General features: G+C 35.3%; 1 protein-coding gene across 1 annotated transcript in view; it reads left to right on the top strand.

The window, feature by feature from the left end:
• Positions 1-1,648: 1,648 nt before the first annotated feature.
• Positions 1,649-20,711, top strand: part of LOC127836972 (serine/threonine-protein phosphatase 1 regulatory subunit 10-like) — an 84,429-nt gene continuing 65,366 nt past the window's right edge. Inside the window, exons 1-2 of the mRNA XM_052363646.1 lie at positions 1,649-2,020; positions 13,287-13,384. Coding sequence (XP_052219606.1) covers positions 13,295-13,384 — 90 coding nt within the window. The 5' untranslated portion in view covers positions 1,649-2,020; positions 13,287-13,294. The remainder of the gene's footprint in view (positions 2,021-13,286; positions 13,385-20,711) is intronic.

Raw genomic sequence — 20,711 nt, 5'->3', positions numbered from 1 at the left:
GAAATTCTTTGGAAAGAGAGAATGAAGAAGATGCCACGGGGGACCGCCGAGATCATGGACTTCTGTGACAAGAGAATAAAGCTGAGGCGTGAGAAGTACCCCAGCAAGGAGTCTAACAGGCAGGTGAGGAAGAATATGAAAGTAGCCAAAGATGAGTGGATCGATGCGCAACGTATCAACGCTGACAAAGAGATGATCACAGGCAGCAATTAGAATGCCTACAATACCATTAAGACTCTCACAAAAACCAGTCAGCTTAAGGCTAGTGTTACAGAAGACGCTGTCCGGGAACCTCACCGAGAGAGACGCAATCCTTCAACCAGACGCCAGTCTCCTTCAGAATGATCCCAGATCAGAAGCAGACGACGAAAGTCCGCCCATACTAAGGCTCGATTGGTCATTGTCGGCTCGGGTACTACTAACATGTACCCCGGGTACTCTTAAGTATACTTACATGTACCCCGGGTACGGTAAATATACGTAAACGTACCCGGTCGATATTAGACTGTACCCGAGTTGTATTCCCGCCCAAAATCCGATGTCGTGAAACGCGATACCGATTGCCGTAAAACGAAATTGTTTATCTCAAACAAACTTCTCTTTTTTTTAAACTGTATCAACATGCTTTATGAGTATGAGTTTCGATACTTTAGAGGGCATTTAACAAAAAAATAAATGTGAACATAATTAAATTTAAAAAAAAGCCGACAACGACTGATTTTGCGTTACAATTCCCGGGAACATTTTAGTTTATTTACCGTACCCGGGGTACATGTAAGTATACTTAATAGTACCCGGGGTACATGTAAGTAGTACCAGAGCCAACAATAACCAATTGAGCCATAGGCCTACTGTAAGTTAAGAGCAGACGTGGAGGAGGCAGTAGGTAGGCAGTCTGAAGGTAGGAATATCTCCGGTTGGAACTTGGGGACAACGTCCCTTCTGAGCTGATCAAACATGGCATATGTATAAGTATGTACATGTACAGTATTTTAACTATTTACTAGCATATATTATTTTACGCTTTCCGGTGGTTTATAGAGAAATATCAGTGAAATAAAAGTGGTATTTCACTGTTATAAACAGTGAAAAATAACAATGAAAAATATCGATATTTTTCACTGTTTTACTGTGAAATGACGTCATTTTTTTCCTCAAAATGACGTCATAAATCCAGCGAAATTGTAAATAAACGTTGAAACGGATAAAATAAAAAGAATATTTGTTGGATTCGATGGAATATCTTGTGAACATATTATTTGATATGATCACTAGTGTAATAAAATCGATATTCCATCGAATCCAACAAATATCCTCTATGTATTTATTATTATTTCTTATTTCCTTAAGTCAGTATAGGGAACCAGACTACTGGGTATGTTTCTATTTCATAAATTGTAAAGAACGACAACTCTTTCGGTAAATACAGTTGTTTGCCTGAAAGGAAGATAATAGTCATTTCCGATTTCACAAAACAGTCGAATAGTGAAATATTTAATTAATTTATAATAAATATGCATTAAATAATATATGTTATAAGTATTTCAGTGATTTAAAGTAAAATATTAACGAAATATTTAATAATATATATATATATAAATTATTATATATAGATTAATTTTGCCTACATATTTTCGCGCATAGCGAATGTCTTGACGTCATTAGCTCGTGGGCAACTCCTGAAACTAACAACGTATCGAAGCATATTTGATATGATTTTTTTAGCAAAATAAATCGTAATCCAGCATAATTACTGTTTTCAGTATGTTAAATGTGTATTATTATATCTAGATGCAACGTTTATTCGAACTGTTGATGTTGTATTGCAAAGAAATTTCACGAAGTTGATCCGACTTGAGTCAGTTGAGAGGACGGCAGCCATTTTTCCAATTTTTGGCTGGGTTTTTCAGGTTTCATAACTACGAAAAAAATCATATTGACGACTCAGTTAAGCACATCAACTCTTATTCCGCATATAGGATATTTTGTCACCGATGGGTTTACCACAGGCTATTTTGTCGTAAGTATTTTGTAACGATATGTAAATGTCTTTAATTCCACTGAAAGGCTGAGTCATAGTTTCACTGGTCACGTGACACGGGGACTTCTATATAAAGCTCGGTGTGCCAGTGGCACCTAATTAAAAACGTTTATTGTTTGGGTTATAGGGTTATGGCAGAACTGCTTAGATCTTTCTTAAACTTCCTGTTGTTTTAGGCGTCAATTCATTAAAACAAGTTTCATTTTTGTAAACTTGAATGGAACCTGTTCACAGCTTGGCAAAATGCCTGCAATTTGTAAACTATACAGTATTCCGTATAAGCAGCCGATTTCAGTATAAATGATTTTACATGGGATTCAGGAGATGTATCATATTAAAACATTAATTAGACTCTCATTGGGAATCAAAGCCAATTTTTGTACGTCCGGTAATCTTGTGCACTTCCGCAGTTGCAAATTTCGCAGACGACAAATTGTTTTGTTAAGTGATGAAACATGGAATTTCACATTTTTAATAATTAACAGATTTAAAAGGTACGTATTCCATGCAAAATAAAATTTGATCATTACATTTTAACACCGGTTGCATTATCCCAATACAATTATCGTAAACACTTACCTTCTTATGATAAATTCTAAATGATTCACAAATTCCATACAGTCTTCAGCGTTTTCAAACTTTAAATTAAGAATTCATAAAAACAATGTTTAATTTAGCATTCCATTGCAGAATATCCGATCAGTTTTGGTATTTTTTGGCCATTGAAAATAAATCTCATCAGACAACATTCTGTAAGTCCACATTTGGTATGATCTCCGCATGCGCAATTGCCTAGTTTTGATATTTTCTGCAAACTATGGAAGCATGATCGGTGTAAAATTAAACCTGTTATGCCAGGGGTTTTTCAGCACTGTCTGCGCCTCCTGAAAATGGAGGCATTTCCATTGCAAACAGACCTGATCCCAAACCAAAATTATTACAAAAATTCCCAATTTAATTTTTTTTTGGGTGTGTCTTGTCTTATGACTTATGATTATTAGATTCTTAATGTTCCAACTTGTCCAGCTGATGTGTATCATACCAACAAGCACTGATGTGGTTGACCGAGGATTCAGCAACATGAATGTGCTGTGCTCCCCATATTACAGCACCAGTGTTCCAGCTAGGATTTAAAAGGGCATGGGGGCTTTTTTGTCAAAGGGCACTTTCGACGCGCAGCATTGTGTCAAAAGGGCACTTTTGATCACGGGGCTTTTCCAAAATGCTTCCTGTTGCATGTTAATTTATATGTTATTAGTCCCCTACCGGTTTCACTGGAGGGAACTTTTGGTTTTGTCTCCGTCTGTCACACTTTTCTGGATCCTGCGATAACTTTAAAATTTCTTATTTTTTTTTTCATGAAACTTGAAATATGGATAGATGGCAATATGGACATTATGCACGTCATTTCATTTTGTGCCTACGTCAAGAATTCTGGTTGCCAGGGGTTTTTCTGCCTATTTTGGGAAAAGGAGTCTGACCAAATTGGGAATTTTTATCTTTTGGGAATTTTCGAGTCGATGAAACGGTCAATTTGGGAATTTTATCATGCTTAAATAAGTGGTTTTACAAAAAAAACATGTTTTTATTTGTTATTTTGTCTTCAAAAACAAGCACTGGTAACAGGTAAGTCACACAAGTCACAGCATGATTTTTCTTTGCTTTCTTAAAATAACATTAGACAGGAATAAACAACACATACAAATAAAATTTTATTATTTCCAATTGGATTCTTCCACTCATAGCCACAATAGGCAAGTCAGTTACATTTAACAAAACATTTATTTTACTGCTACATTATTAATTTATTTAACGACTATATCATTCTACCTGATACTTCACAGCTCATTACATTAACACCATCAAATCCAACAAATCTACACCGCCGTATGACGATCCCTTTTCCAATGCAACACTGCTGTAGTACTTATCGTTATGGGAAGCCATGCTTGAAAATAAGCGTCTACAGATTTGGACTAGAATGTGTATTGTGCGGCTCTATATACTTGTTATAATGCGGAACAGTTCGAACCTTATCGCTGTTGGCAGATGCATCTGGCAAATACACCTGCTAAAATCTGAGTCGCTAAAGGCTTAATTACGTCGCGGATGAAGGGAAGTCACTCTTTCGATATAAATTATGTTTACTTTTAACGATTTTGAAAGAATTTTTTTTTTTGGAATTGGGAAATATGTAATCAAAATTCTATTGGGAACGGGTCCGTTTGCTTTGGGAATGCATCCGTTGTCCGGAGGCGCAGACAGTGCAGAAAAACCCCTGGTTGCTATCAGTGATTTTTTTCCCCAAAATTACCGCCGATATTCGGCTGCTTCCTAATTGCAAAAAATGTTTTTTTCCCAAAAATCTGACCAAAATTTCCCCCAAAATGACCAAATTTTCCCAATAAAGCCAATAAGATTACACTGTCATTTAGCGTTAATTTTGTAGAACGAGTGCCGATCGAGCTTGTCGAGTCTTTGTCGAATGACAACTGACTTACGAATGTTCGCGAATGTAGCCGAATACGATTTTACATTGCTATCCACACATCTCTCTCTATATTGCGGAGGATACCGTCGATATTTGATGTATCCTGATTGTTAACGCCTGTTTTTACACACGTTCAAGATGGTGGCAAGCAGACGAGAAGTTTTCAATGAGCAGCAAAACTGATAAATAACACTAAAATTAACAGCGGGCATCACATGGTTATTAGGAGATAATTTAATATGTGTGTCAATTAACGCAAAATACTACGTTTGAGATGAACAACAACTAATATTTATAAGAAATCTTCACAGTGAATGTGCGTCACGGCTGCGTTGGGAAATTGGAGTTAGTTTACTCACAAAGTTAAAGCATTTAAGATGGGTATCGTTCAAAAAAAATGGAAAGAGACAACCATGATTTGATTTATATGTTAATCTGTGTTTAATCAGATTCATATGCATATTCTGCTCTATTATGTTTGTCACGCTGTATAGTTTAGTGAAATGGCATTGAACTGAGGATGTCGATTGTGCAAGATATTAAAAGTTAAACAAATGAAATGTATTATTTTAGCTCCATTTAAAACAAACATTAACACAGCAAGAACACTTAAGCATGTTTTTTAATATTTGTTAATGTTTTCACCATATCATATTTTACTTTAAAAAACATCCTGAATTAAACTCATACTCTTAAAGAGATTATGATTAAATCATAATGGTACATATATATTGAAGAATCTATAGATTATTGCAAGTTTAATATCCATGTGGAAGGATATTAACTAAACGTAGTAAGAAGACATGAAAGCAACACTTTATAATATAAAAATGCTGTCAAACATGAACTGAGCAATTTTTAGCTCATCTATTTTTTGAAAAAAAATTATGAGCTATTGTCATCACCTTGGCGTCGGCGTTGGCGTTGGCGTTGGCGTTGGCGTTGGCGTTGGCGTCGGCGTCCGGTTAAGTTTTGCGTTTAGGTCCACTTTTCTCAGAAAGTATCAATGCTATTGCATTCAAACTTGGTACACTTACTTACTATCATGAGGGGACTAGGCAGGCAAAGTTAGATAACTCTGGCGTGCATTTTGACAGAATTATGTGCCCTTTTTGTACTTAAAAAATTGCAAATTTTGGTTAAGTTTTGCGTTTAGTTCCACTTTTCTCAGTAAGTATCAATGCTATTGCATTCAAACTTGGTACACTTACTTACTATCATGAGGGGACTGGGCAGGCAAAGTTAGATAACTCTGGCATGCATTTTGACAGAATTATGTGCCCTTTTTATACTTAGAAAATTGACAATTTTGGTTAAGTTTTGTGTTTAGGTCCATTTTATTCCTTAAGCATCAAAGCTATTGCTTTCATACTTGCAACACTTACTAACTATCATAAGGGGACTGTGCAGGCAAAGTAATGTAACTCTGACTGGCATTTTGACAGAATTATGTGCCCTTTTTATACTTAGAAAATTGAAAATTTGATTAAGTTTTGTGTTTAGGTCCACTTTATTCCTACAGTATCAAAGCTATTGCTTTCATACTTGCAAGATTTATGAACTATCATAAGGGGACGGTGCAGGCAAAGTTATGTAACTCTGACTGGCATTTGGACGGAATTATGGGCCCTTTATACTTAGAAAATTGAAAATTTGGTTAAGATTTATGTTTTGGTCACTTTACCCCTAAAGTATCATAGATATTGCTTTCATACTTGGAACACTCACAAACTATCATAAGGGTACAGTAAAAGGACAAGTTGCATAACTCTGGTTGTCATTGTTACGGAATTATGGCCCTTTTTTGACTTAGTAACTTTTAATATATGGTTAAATTTTGTGTTTCGATCCACTCGAAGTATCAAGGCTATTGCTTTCAAACTTCAAATACTTACATGCTATCATGAGGTTACTGTACCTGGCAACTTGAATTTTACTTTGACCTTTGAATGACCTTGACTCTCAAGGTCAAATTATTAAATTTTGCTAAAATTGCCATAACTTCTTTATTTATGATTAGATTTGATTGATACTTTGATGAAACTACTCTTACCTGACATACCACAATAGACTTCACCCAAACCATCCCCCGTGCCCTCCCCCCCCTCCCCCCCCTCCCCCCCCCCCCCTAATTTTTTTTTTTTTTTTTTTTTTTTATAAGATCATCTCACAAATGACCACCACACCCTCACACTATACCCCCACCCCACCCCCCCACCCCCCCCCCCCCCAAATTTTTTTTTTGATTTTTTTTTTTTTTTTTTTTTTTTTTTTTAAGATCATCTCACAAATTATCACCACACCCTCACACTATACCCCCCCCCCCCCCCGATTTTTTTTTTTTTTTTTTTTTTTTTTTCGCTTTTTTGGAAGATAATGTAATAAATGTCCACAACCCCACACTATACACCCCTCTTCACTCCACTCCTCCCTCCTTTGTGATTGAAAATGAGAGTCCCTTCACCTTTAAAAAGAAAATAGATGAGCGGTCTGCACCCGCAAGGCGGTGCTCTTGTTATTCTGTTCTTATAATGTTTCCCAATGTCATGGTTTATCACGCTATTTTTCCCAATTTCATAGTTTATCGCGCTATTTTTCCCAACCCAAATGCCACTGGCTGTAACAAAAAAAAGCAAAAAATTCACTGGCTATGGCAACAAATAGACTAGAAATACTGCTTAAAATGGTGGTTTTCTGGATCCTGCGATAACTTTAAAAGTTTTTAATATTTTTTCATGAAACTTGAAACATGGATAGATGGAAATATAGACATTATGCACGTCATTTCATTTTGTTCCTACGTCAAAAATTATGGTTGCTATGGCAACAAAAAATAATAAAAAAATTCTGACAATGGTGGAGCCGGTAGGGGACATGTATTGTTTGCCAATAGTCTTGTTAATAATTGCTAGAATACAGGGGTTCTGAAATATTTTAAAAGTCTTCTTGTCCACGGACAAGTTGGACCCACAAATTCACTTGTCCGTACCAAAGAAGTACTTGTCCGAACTTTTAAGATAGATTAAGGAAAAGGTCATGACTAATTAAGCAAATAATACAAGCATACACTTTTGTTAACTTCTATTTTAAATTATAAACAAAGTTTACTAGAAAATTCACATGAACAAAAAATACAAACAAGATGTGCCTATAATAAGATCATGTTTAAGTCACACGTGAATGATGATACCATCTCGGATATTAAATAATCTCAACATGACTAGACAATTCACTTGAAATAAAATAATCTCCGTTAATTGTAAGTATATAATTATCTGCTTATAAAGGAAACTCCTTACAAAGTTTACATTTACACACATCTGCAACGTTTTCAAGCCAAGGAAAATCAATTAGCCAAGACTCAACAAATTCTCGTTTCCGCTTGGCGTCGTATGTTTATCATATTCATACTTGGCTTTTCTCTTCTATTCCGACGCCCAACTGATTTTATCATTGGTCTGATTAGCATCATGGCTTGACGTTGAAGTGGTTTTATTATATAAAAATCGAATGCAGGTCGTAAGAACATGTATGTGGCCATTTGCAATGTACGAAAAGTGTTATCTAATGCGTAATTGGCTGTTGCTATACACATGTGTGGTGGTTTCTCCATTAAATTGTTTTCTTATGCGTGATTGGCTGTTGCTATATATACTCGTGGACTGGTTTACTACATTAAATAATTATCGGAAAATAACCTACCTCCAGTTGAAAAAGTGTGCCAGTCCGCAGATTAATAATAAGCTATCTATATAAACTTTCGTTTTTGATTTTCGGAAAATAGAGTAGTTTCGTTCTCGAAAAAAAAATTACAACGGAAATTTTACTTGTCCCCGGACATGTCAGCTTTCAAAAACTGCTTTTCCGGAAGGGGAAATTGACGACTCGGACAACTCAGACAGCATATTTCAGAACCCCTGGAATATATTATTCCCATTATTATTGAGCCATTTAAGTATAAGGTGTACTATGAGAAATTAATTAATTACTTGAAATGTAATAAGAGAGTTGTGAATTATATGTAAAAAATGTAAAAAAAAAATGTTTGTTTTTTTAAGGGTAGGGGGGGGGGCCTAGGAAGGGCAGGGTGGAGGTTCGGGAGGGCAGGGCGGGGCGCCCTCAAATTAAGGCCTACCTGGAGCACTGAATGCTATATAAATGTTCATGTTTGTTATCAGGAGTTAACAACTAAATTTTTCCCAATATTTGAATTTTACACGCTTCTTTTTCCCACTTTGACCGGTACCGGTTCATATTCAAGTGGACAAAAATTCGCTGCTCAGGCTTTTCTTTAAAAAAAATATTTAGCTAAATAAAACATTAACAAATAGGTAAAATTACCTTTCTGACAGATTTTACTGGTTGATTCTCTTTTATACTGTTTACAAGGGAGATAATCATATCAGTTCAATTTACAGCACTGTCACAGTTAGTTCCCTTAAATTTTATTATTACCATACATGTAATTCATTCTCTTTTGCAAATTTTAGTCTATATCAATTTAGCTAGTAGTAGATTATTATGCTCCCCCAAAATTTATATATTCTCTGCTTCGTCTGTCTGTCCGCTGTGCAAATTTTTTGTCCGGGCTATTTCTCAGCAACTAATGACCGGAATTCAATTAAACTTTATGGGAAGCTTCACTACCAAGAAGAGATGTGCATATTATCAGCCGGTACTGGTGGGATGATTTTTCACAGAGTTATGGATCTTTGAAATTTTCTATAAAAAGTCTTGTCCCCCCAACTACTGTGCCCTTAAGACGTTTCCTTTTATCTGAATATATAGTGAAATATTGTGACAATAAAAACATTTGGGGAGCATCACCCGTCTCCGACGCTTTCTTGTTTATATCAGGAACATAAAAAAGTAACACGTGATTTGCATATTATGAAAAAATGACTCTACATTTGGTCGTTTGTTGCTCATGCAAACAAGATAAAAACTTGTTTTATTCAATTAAATACAGGTCAAACTATGGTATAGTAGAAATGTTTACAAATGAAATAACAGTACATTTTTGGTTTGGATCATGATGAATGATATTTAAGGACACAGTGATTTTTTTTTGCTCACCGCCGATTTTCGGCTGCTACCCAATCGCAAAATCCCACATTTTTCCCAAAAATCTGACCAAAATCTCTCAATAAAACACCCAATTTCCCCCAAAAAAAAGAAATCTCTTCTGACTTAATATGTTTTCTTTACTCTAGATCTCAACTTTATTTTTTAACCATCATACAAAATATATATCTTTAATTTAAATTAAAGTCCTTTTTGATGATGAATAATTCCCTAATTGGCCACTTATTGATTAAAAAGAATCCAAATTAGACCAGACTTCTTTTCCAAAAATGGCTAAAAAAAACCTGAACATGCACTTAAAAGCGATATTAATTCTGTTACTTATAATCATATTTATAATGCTTAATTTTTCCCAATTTCATGCTTTTATCACGTTTTTTTTCCTCCAATTTCACGATTTATCACGCTGATATTCCCAATTCAAATGGCACAGGCTGTAACAAATAAAAGCAAAAAAAATCACTGGGGCACTGTCTGCCTAACTACACTGTAAGTGGATTTATAAGATTTCAAGCCCTAATGTCTTCCAATTTTTTTCTCTAGCAAAATACATACATCATTGCTTGGTTTTAGTTTGGATTTGATGTTACTTTTGTCTATTTTGCACATACATCCAAGGGAAAAAAGTAAATATTTTTCCCAAATGGGAGCTAAAATTTCCAGATGGAACCAAAAAAAAAATGTTTTTTTGTGTTTTTTTAGATCAATATTTTGTTCATCTCCCATCTATATAAGATCAACCTTAGTAAATATAATACTGGGCACACTTGTATCCTCAATTTTGAAGCATTTGTAAGCAAAACAACAACAATAATTTCCCAATTTTAGTCAAAACGTCACGAATTTTCCCAATCCAAAGGGACCCTGCCCCATTCCCAAAGCAGTGAAAAAAAAACACTGAAGAAACCATTCGTCCAAAGGACACAGATGACCCCTCAGAGTTGGCTTCTAATTGACACTGGGCACAGAAGTGATAGTGTTCATTGTTTGACATTGTATGTTTGAATGACACATAGAAACCAATACAGGATTAAGCCATTATACAGAAATTACCAAAAAAATAATGTAAAAACAAGTTATGTTGTTTTTATACCCCCAGAAACGAAGTTAAGGGGGGTACGTGTATATAGGAGTGAGCTTGTCGGTCCTTACGTTTTAAGTGTCCGCTCTCTAATTAAAGTTGTTTTCATCCGATGTCCATCAAACTTGGTCAGTTGTTGTAGCTAGATAATGTCTAGGCCAAGTTCGAATATTGGTCATGCCGGGTAAAAAAACTAGGTCACGGGGTTACTTAGTGCGTTTTAAACATTGAGCATGATGTCCACTGTTTTTTTGTGAAGACTAAATGCAAAATATTCTGTGTCAATGCGGCATGTGGGAGTATTTGTCAGGTGTGTTACAAAGCTCTAGTTGATAACTGTTTTTAACTAGATTGTCTGTTGCCAGACTGTGAGTACGTGATCTTGAAATTTGAGAGAGCAACATAAATGACTGATGCTAGATTAACCAAATATAACACATGCTTGCTATTGATATATAATATATGCTTGCTATAGAAATTTAAATTAATACGGTATGCTAAAAGCTTTGATATTTGTATAAATTTTACTGCTTTAACACCTTAATTAATTACGCCCACATCACCTGGCCTCATTTTGACCTTCAAATTGACCTTGTTTTGTACAAAGACCTGTTCAAATGGGATCATATAATAAGAATGACAAATCTTTCACAAGGGGCAAAGGAGTTTATGGACCAAAGAATTTTGTATACATCACAGGACACATCTGCAAAAGTTCCCAATTAACCACGGCCCATTCCCAAAACCCATCAGACTTTTCCGGTATAACTTTGTTTACAAAAATGACAATATCATCAATATTGTTTTTTATTTAACAATGTATTGTCAGAAGAAATCTAAAACAACACTAAGCACCTCCAGTTTGCACCCATAGTGTCAATAATATTGATACAATCGAAAATATTGAAAGAGATTGAAATGAAACCTAGACAAACATGTTTTTATCAGTCCGCATGATTTATAAATTATGTTCCCTTCTGTTCTTAGAAAAATCAAGTTAAGTTTTGTGTGTATGTTAATTCAGGTTCAAGTTTGCATGCATACTTCTCACTGTAACTACTGCAGAGTTCAGGTATTCATTTAAAACTTTACACATGTCTTCAAGATCAACATTAGAGGGCATAGACCATTGCCATAACTAAGTTGTTTTTTTTACATGTAAGTAAGCATTGTTGTAGCCTTTTATGTATTTTGGAAATTCAGGAAAAGATGTGCATCTAATTACTATCCTTCCCTTGCATTCAGATCTAGTGGCGGTTTGCATTTGGGGCCAATTCTTGAATTGTATTAAGGTCAAGGTCATTTTTGCTAATAATACATGTAGATAAAAAAACAGGCTTGCATTAATAGGAATAAGGATGGAAATATCATGGTGAAATTGTTTGTGTAGTATGGTTCCAGGCTTGTTTGTGTAGTATGGTTCCAGGCTTGTTTTTGTAGTATGGTTCCAGGCTGATGTAAGGATTGCATTTGGGGCCAGTGGGGTCAAGGTCACTGTTAATAAAGTAGAACAATGGTTTGTGCTTAATTTATTTGGTCAGGAGACTGGCTGTGGTAGTATTGTGCTGCAATTTTCTGTAGCTTACATGTACATGTAGATTAATGTATTGTGCATACATTGTGTGTATACTTTCATGAAGACATTAAATCAAATGAGATTGCATTTAGGCTAAGTTGGGTCAATGTCAAAGAAACTAAAAATTGAAAGCTTGTTCTGCTCAATACCTTGATGATGGAGGTATTGTGCTGGATAATTTGTGTGTTAGTAGCTAAGAAATAGACCTCGTTATCAAAGTTTATTACTATTTAATTAAATTAATTTAATATGTAAAAGGTTAAAACAAGTTGTTTTGGCATCTTCATATATCTTGTCATTCAAATAAAACAAATCGGCATAAAGTTAACTGATACATGAAATAGACAACAACTACTTATAGGAAACATAAAATTTTCCTATGTGTTAATCATATTAGGTCAATCACAGAAATTGTATGTGACGTGGTTACTTGTGTACATGTAGGTGGTGTATAAAGTTGTGACCTTTGGATTGAAAATCAGCCCTTTTGAAATATCCCCTTTCTTGAAGTCAAACATTTCTGACCCAATCTTTAAGTCTCTCAAATGATAACCAATCAAATCTTAATAAGACTTCATGTCACAGATAGGTTTTTATTGTTTAGGGAATAACTGTTTACAACTCGGCTCTTTTTTTGTGAGCAATGTACATTATTTTGCCCCCGAAGAAGGGCATATAGTGTGATCGCACTGTCAGTCTGTCTGTCCTTCACACTTTGTGTTTAGGTTTCGAAAAATGCTTGTAACTTCTATGTCCCTTCAGATGTAACATTCATATTTGGTATGCATGTGTATATAGACAAGGCCTTTCCATATGCACACAAATTCGACCTCTATGACCTTGAACTTGGGGTCCGCGTTTAGGTTTCGAAAAATGCGTTTAGGTTTCGAAAAATGCTCATAACTTCTATCAAAGCGTTTATCGGGGGCTTATGTCATCCTGTGGAGACGGCTCTTGTTTGGTTGGTTGTTTGTTGTCTAATTGTTAATGTCAAATGTTTGTTTATTTTCAGAATCCCTGATGGAAGTTGAACTAATGATCTTTACTAGGAGTGGCTTTAAGAAAGTGAAGAAATGCATTAAACCAGTTATTGCAAAAGAAAAGACGATGGTACAGTATTTTTTATAATGATCATATGTTCGACCCATAAAAACTCATACACATGTAATAGTGATTCACCAATTAGGCTTTGACAGTGGCATTGGTAAGAATTGAGAAAATTTTAGTTTTAGTTTTCATTTATTTCAGGCATTGAAATTGTAATCCGAAACAACCTATGCACTGCAAACATAATGTTCATGTTTTCTATCTGTAAAGGGTTTGGTGAGGATTTTATTGTAGGGTTTCTTGTGATGGTTGAACTGCAGTGCTCAGTGAGCTGGGGGCTTTTATGAGGTAGTGGTAAGTATGTTTAGGTAAGAAAATATTCTGCAAATAAAATAGCAGAATTAAATAGTTCACGTAAGGAGCTGCAGATTCCTGCTTTTATCAAATTTCATTTTAGGCCATACATGGTGGCAGTATGTTGAAGTCACTCTGTCCATCTGTAAGCGCAGAATGTTTCAGTCAAGGAAACTTCTTACACATTTTTCAATTGATCAAATATAAACTTAAAATATGTCATCAAAAAATGTGCTGGTATATATCTGCATGACACTTTTTTGTCTAAAATGTAAAACACTACTGAGAACTTTGCTCTTGAACATAGCTCTGGGAGTAGCAGTTTCCATCCTGCCTGACATGTTTCCACTTTTAGAGCAATTAGAATGAAAATTATATTAGGTAAAGGTAATCGTCGTGAAGTAGAGATATGCAAGACACTTCATCCCAAGTCATCCACCCATTAATGAGACAGACTGATTTTTGCTTGAACATAATTCACATTGATGTCAGCGGTATTTTTCACATTTGTAACTAAGTGCTACATTTTGATATAGTAATACAGAAGTTTTCCGATATGTGTACAAACTTGTTTTTCTTCCTCTAAATTTGTTACCAGAGACATGATTAAAGAAGCCAAGAAAATTTGATATTTAAAAGCTGTCTGGCTTAATGATGTTAACAGAAAACTAAAGTTGAGTCTAAAATAACATTTAAGAAGTTGTCATCAACCTGCAGTGTATGATGACTGCATGTTAGAATAGTAATTTCTTAAATGTATATTCAATAAATATTTGTATGTTCACTTATAACACAAATTTTAAGTCTGTATTTTAATGCACCATAAGTAACATTTGATTTTGTTATACATGTACAATGTATTTATTTTCTGTTGTGTTGTTTTTCTGCCTAAGTATTTTTCAGCGCAGTCAAGCAGAGATGTTAAGAATGAGCTATCGTTTGGTTACTGAACAGAGTCCACCAAGTTTGACGAGTACAACAACAAGCTCAGTAAATGAAGCAAATGAAAGAGTCCAATGATTGGCAGCAAGAGATCCACCGCAAAAATCTCTGCTGATCGACTTCTACATCAGTTGAATCGGCTTGTTATTCTGACCAGTAAACCACGAAGCTTGGTTTGGAATAATTCAGCTTCAAGACCAGCTGTTCAATTTGAATCTGTTATCTGATGTGGGAGATACATAGTTTTAAATGGCTAAAAATGAATAAGGCTCAGATCTGGTTTTGAATTTGCTGTTGTGACAATTGCATGCCTATCAATCGACTTGTAAAATGTTAAAAAATCAAGCAGTTCAAGTAAAAGTTTGCCGTAATCCACATTTTGTTAACAGCAAAAATGTTAAAACTTAAGGATGGCATTTGTTCGACCCCCTTGTGAAAGGTCAGTGTGTACATAAATGTTGAAAGAAAGAGGATTTTCTTGTTGGGAGAGTGATACAAATTATAAATACCAGAGCACCAACATTCCTTCCATAAGAAGAAAAGTTCTTTAATAGATGTCACTAAAATATTTTGATCTCAAAAGATACATTTAATTTTAAGGTGATATTATGGGCATTTTTCATTGTTGAATTGAGCTGAAAAGAATTAACCGGTCAAAATAGTTAGTTAAAATGTGGTTACTGACCAATTAACTCCAACTGGTCTTGCTTACTATAAAAACAAAATATTATATTCTATATTTTACATGACTCACCCAGTCCTCTAAGCCAAAATGATCCGTAAAACAAAATTGTGTCTGTGTCGTATACCGTAAACGAATCTGCATGAAAACTACATTTAGACCCACATTGACATCGAATCATTTCTGTCGTCAGTTGTCAAAACGAAACAGCGCCCTCACACTACTTTCGGGGAAGGGGTCCGCAGCCCTTAGGAGGGTAATTTTCGCGGCGTTTCCCTTTTTGGGGGATTTTTTTACTTACTCTTTCATTATTACATTTGTACATGTTTGCACTATATTCATTGCATTTTTCATAATTTAGTATGTTTGCAAAGATTAAATTGAAATAGAATTGAGATATAATAATCATGAGACAAATATTTCTATTAAAAAAAAAAAAAAAAATTGTTTAGGGGGAATTTTTCTCCCCAAAAAGGGAAAAACGTATACTTTTCAGGTGGGGGACTGCCGCCGAATTTCGGCGGCAGATTTAATAGATTGAGGGCCCTGCGAAAGTAGGTTGGTGTTCAAATGCATTACCAGGGTATTTTTCTATTTCCAGGATATTGTTTTAGCACATGCATGTTAAGCTGCATTAACAAATATAAGAGTATATGAAGTGAAAACACCAAAAATAAACAAGGGTTGCGATATACATCTATAAACATCGCGTATACTGTTAGATGCCCATAATATCACTTTAATTTATCACATGCTTAATGTGCAAAAGAACCATTAAAAATACAATGGATTATCTTAAATATTATATAGTCAAATTTGTTCTATCAAATGAATTGCTGATAATCCAGTCAGCCACTCTGCCAGTTAAATGCAGTTATGTTGGTTCTCTGGTATGGTGAAAGGATAATGCAAGTTTCTTCCCAGTATGAGCCCAATTTAATGGGACACCATTCATTTTTCACATATTTCAAGAAATGTCAATATTTTTCCGGAAATTAAGCTTTTGTTTTTTATACGCCTCTTGAAAACAAGATGTTTTATAGTTACACCCTTGGCGGGAGGGTGGCAGTGTCCGCTCTCTAACTCAACGAGTGTTAATCCTATCTTCACCCAACCTGGTCAGAAGTTGTATCTAGATAATATCTAGGCTACGGGGTCACTTGGTGCATTTCAAGGATTTAGCATGGTTTCGCTCTCTAATTGAAGTAGTATTCATCCGATCTTCACCAAATTTGTCAGAAGTTATGTCTAAATGATATCTAGGTAAAGTTCAAATATGGGTTATGCCTGGTCAAAAACTAGGACATGAGGTTAATTGGTGCATTAAGCATGGTGTCGGCTCTCTAATTGAAGAAGTTTTCATCCGGTTTAACCAAATTTGGTCAGAATTTGTGTCTAAATGATATCTAGGTAAAGTTCAAATATGTGTTATGCCGGGTCAAAAACTAGGTCATGAGGTCACTTGGTGCATTTCAAGCATTAAGCATGGTGTCGGCTCTCTAATTGACGTAGTTTTCATCCAATCTTCATCAAATTTGGTCAGAAGTTGTGTCTAGATAATATATTGTGCAAGTTCAAATATGGGTCATGCTGGGTCAAAAACTAGGTCACGAGGTCATTTAGTGCATTTCACGCATTTAGCACGGTGTCTGCTCTCTAATTGAAGTATTTTTCATCTGATCTTCACCAAATTTGGTCAGAAGTTGTGTCAAGATGATATCTAGGTCAAGGTTAAATGTGGGTCTTGCCGGGTCAAAAACTAGGTCACTTAGTGCATTTCAAGCATAAGGCATGGTGTCCGCTCTCTAATTGAAGTAGTTTCCATCCGATCTTAACCAAACTTAGTCAGAGGTTGTGTCAAGATGATATCTAGGTCAAGTTTAAATATGGGTGATGCCGGGTCAAAAACTAGGTCACGAGGTCACTTAATGCTTTTCAATGATTAAGCATGGTGTCCGCTCGATAATAATACCCCCATTACTGGTAATGGGGGCTATATAGGAGTCACTTTGTCGGTCTGTCTGTCCCGAAGATTTCATCCGATCTTCACCAAACTTGGTCATTTGTTGTATCTAGATGATGTCTAGGTCGAATTTTAATATGGGTCATGCCATGTCAAAAACTAGGTCACGTGTTCACTTAGTGCGTTTTAAACAGAAACTTTGTCCGGACCATAACTATGTCATTTATTGTTAGATTTTAAAATTACTTGGTACATTTGTTCACCATCATGCGACGGTGTGTTGTGTGAAAGAAGTACGTCAATATCTCAAAGGTCAAGGTTGCAGTTTGAGTTCAAAGGTTAAATGCTTGGTCGGGCAATAACTTTGTCGTTTAGTGTGAAATTTCAAATCATTTGCCACATTTGTTCACCATCATAGGACGGTGTGTCGTGCGAAAGAATTACGTTGATATCTCCAAGGTCAAGGTCACACTTTGAGTTCAAAGGTCAAAAATAAGCTTGTACGGGCCATAGCTATGTTTTTCATAGTGAGATTTTAAAATCATTTGGCACATTTGTTCACCATAATTGGACAGTGTATCGTGCGAATCTCAATGGTCAAGGTCATACTTTGAGTTCAAAGGTAAAAAATTACCATAAATGAGCTTGTCCGGGCCATAACTATGTCATTCATTTTGAGTTTTTTTTTATTCATTTGGCACATTAGTTCACCATCATTAGACGGTGTGTCGCGCGAAAGAATTACGTTCATATCTCCAAGGTCAAGGTCACACTTTGAGTTCAAAGGTCAAAATTGGCCATAAATGAGATTGTCCAGGCCATCACTATGTCGTTCATCGTGAGATTTTAATATCATTTGGCCCATTTGTTTACCATCATTGGAGGGTGTGTCGTGCGAAAGAATAATATTGATATCTCCAAGGTCAAGGTCTCGCTTTAAGTTCAAAGGTCAAAAATGTCCAGGACATAACGATATATTTTAAAATCATTTGGCACATTTTGTTCACCATCGTAGGACAGTGTGACGCGCAAAAGAATTATGCGATATCTCCTAGGTCAAGGTCACACTTTGAGTTCAAAGGTAAAAAATGGCCATAAATGAGCTTGTCCGGGCCATAACTATGTCGTTCATTGTGAGATTTCAAAATCACTTGTTGACCATCATTGGACGGTGTGTCACACGAAAGAATTATGTCATTATCTCAATGGTCAAGGTCAAAGATGGCCATAAAAAATCTTACCAGAACTATGTCATTCATTGTGAGATTTTAAAATGACTGTGCATTTATTTTAATCACAGTCATTGGATGGCGTGTCATGCGAAAGAATTCAAGAATTTGAAGGTCAAAATGGCCATAAATGATAATGGCATAATAATTCTTAAAAATTGCAATAAATTAGCTTCTCTTGTTTGTGAAGACAAAATGCAAAATAGTTCTTTTAATGCAGCATGTGGGGGTATACGTCACATCAGCTCTAGTTGAATTATTTTTCATCCGATCTTCACCAAATTTGGTAAGAAGTTGTGTCTAAATGATATCTAGGTCAAGTTCAAATATGGGTCATGCCGGTCAAAAACAAGTTCATTAGGTCACTTAGTGCATTTCAAGGATTTATCATGGTGTCACTCAAAAGGTTAAGTTGTGACGCTTTATTTTAAAAAATATCCATTTTGCCACTGAAATGGTAAAGTTATCAAGTTATCTTAAACCTTCAAACGGGTGTAATTGTGACAGTTCAGCACTGTTGTTACATTTGACATGCAAAAAGTACAGTTGCAAACTTCCATGTGACCTCTGACACAATGATCGCCATAATTTGAACAAGTCGGGAATTATACAAATATGTCCAAGTGGTATTCATTCTTAATAAGTTGAGTTTGCATGCCTTGACACAGTTTTACAAAGATTTGAGATTTCAAATATGGAGTATTGAAGTTCCATTGAAAGGAGTGCAACATTCTTTTTTTACCACATTTTAAAAGAAGTTTAAAATGTTTGCTATTAATTAAGCTCCTACCTTGGAGAAAAAAAAGTATATCTTTTACATCTGTGCCATCATTAGTACAACATTTTTATACATTATTTTATGATCAATATAACCTTGACCTTTAAACATGCATCTTTTATGACAAATTGGCACTCTTTGAATAAATAAAAAGGTTTGCAAGAAATGCTCGTAATGTTGAGACTGTCACAGGTAAGACGGGGTGAAAAGGTCACACTTAGAGGTCACATTTTTCATGGTACAAGTTGTAATAATTTCAAAATGCAATTGTAAAATGCCAATCCATGTAATTATACAAATTCCTGCCATTAGATTCACCATATTGATGGGGTATCATACAATTTCTCGCCTTTCAATTCACCATGTTGATACTGTATCAAATGCAAGGACCCATGTCCCAGGCTCAAAGGTCTAGGTCAAATAAGGCTCGTCAAGATTGTAACACTTTATTCAAAAAGGCAATTTTAAAGCATCTACAAACATCGAGCAGGTGGAGGGGGCCTGTCGCATACCATATCTGTCTCTAGCAAACGTGAGGTCTCAAATCTAATGGGAATACTGCTTTTTATTGAGAAAGTATTATTGTATGTCAAGAGTCTCACCAAAATATATCCATTTGTATTCTACAATGTGTTGTACACGACCGGATTCACATGCCAAAATGTCAAGGCCATACTTGAGAGTTCCAAAATCAAACGTGTACTATATGCAGCTTGTGGAGACTAAAGCATCATGTGGAGACTAAAGCATCCTAGTTCAAGGTTATGCATTTGATGGGTATCCTACAGTATGTTCAAACACCCTCTTTGATTAGAGCACTGAATAAACGTTTGTAAATGTTTACCATGTCGTCAATACTGTGTTTAAGGCCTGTGTCCTTGGGTCAAAGGTCATGGTTATATTTGTGGGTCCATTTTTCTGGATATTATCATGTTTGTGCAGACTGTTACTTTGTCTTTCAGTTGGGAATTTTATAAAAACATACCTCGCTTTTTTATGCTTTTGAAGATATGCATTTGTCCCATGTTCCTGTCTTAAGCTATAGGTCAAGGTCATTTTAAACCATTACATTGTGAATGGCCATGTCAATGAATTTGGAATGTTGCTGTCCTGTCTGATACAAATTATTAATTTGTTATCTTAATGCAAGGAGGTCTTCGTGTTATTGAGCAAACTCTTTAACAGAATGAAAGTGTTGTATGCAAGAGCCTTATCTTTAATCTCAAGGACACATTTTCTGTTACATATTTGAAATATTTCACAATGGAACAAATGCTACAATGCCATAGTGTTTCACAGACCAAAAGTTTTTAAGAATAAATTGAATATTACAACCAGGCTTTAAGGTCAGGGTCATACTTATAGGTAAATATATGTGTCAGGACAATACAATATGTACATAAATATTTGCTCTACAAGAATAGTCCTATGAAATGGATACC

This window comes from Dreissena polymorpha, chromosome 7, assembly GCF_020536995.1.
Source record: "Dreissena polymorpha isolate Duluth1 chromosome 7, UMN_Dpol_1.0, whole genome shotgun sequence".
Lineage (NCBI taxonomy): Eukaryota > Metazoa > Mollusca > Bivalvia > Myida > Dreissenidae > Dreissena > Dreissena polymorpha.
This window is presented reverse-complemented; position numbering and strand designations above follow the sequence as displayed.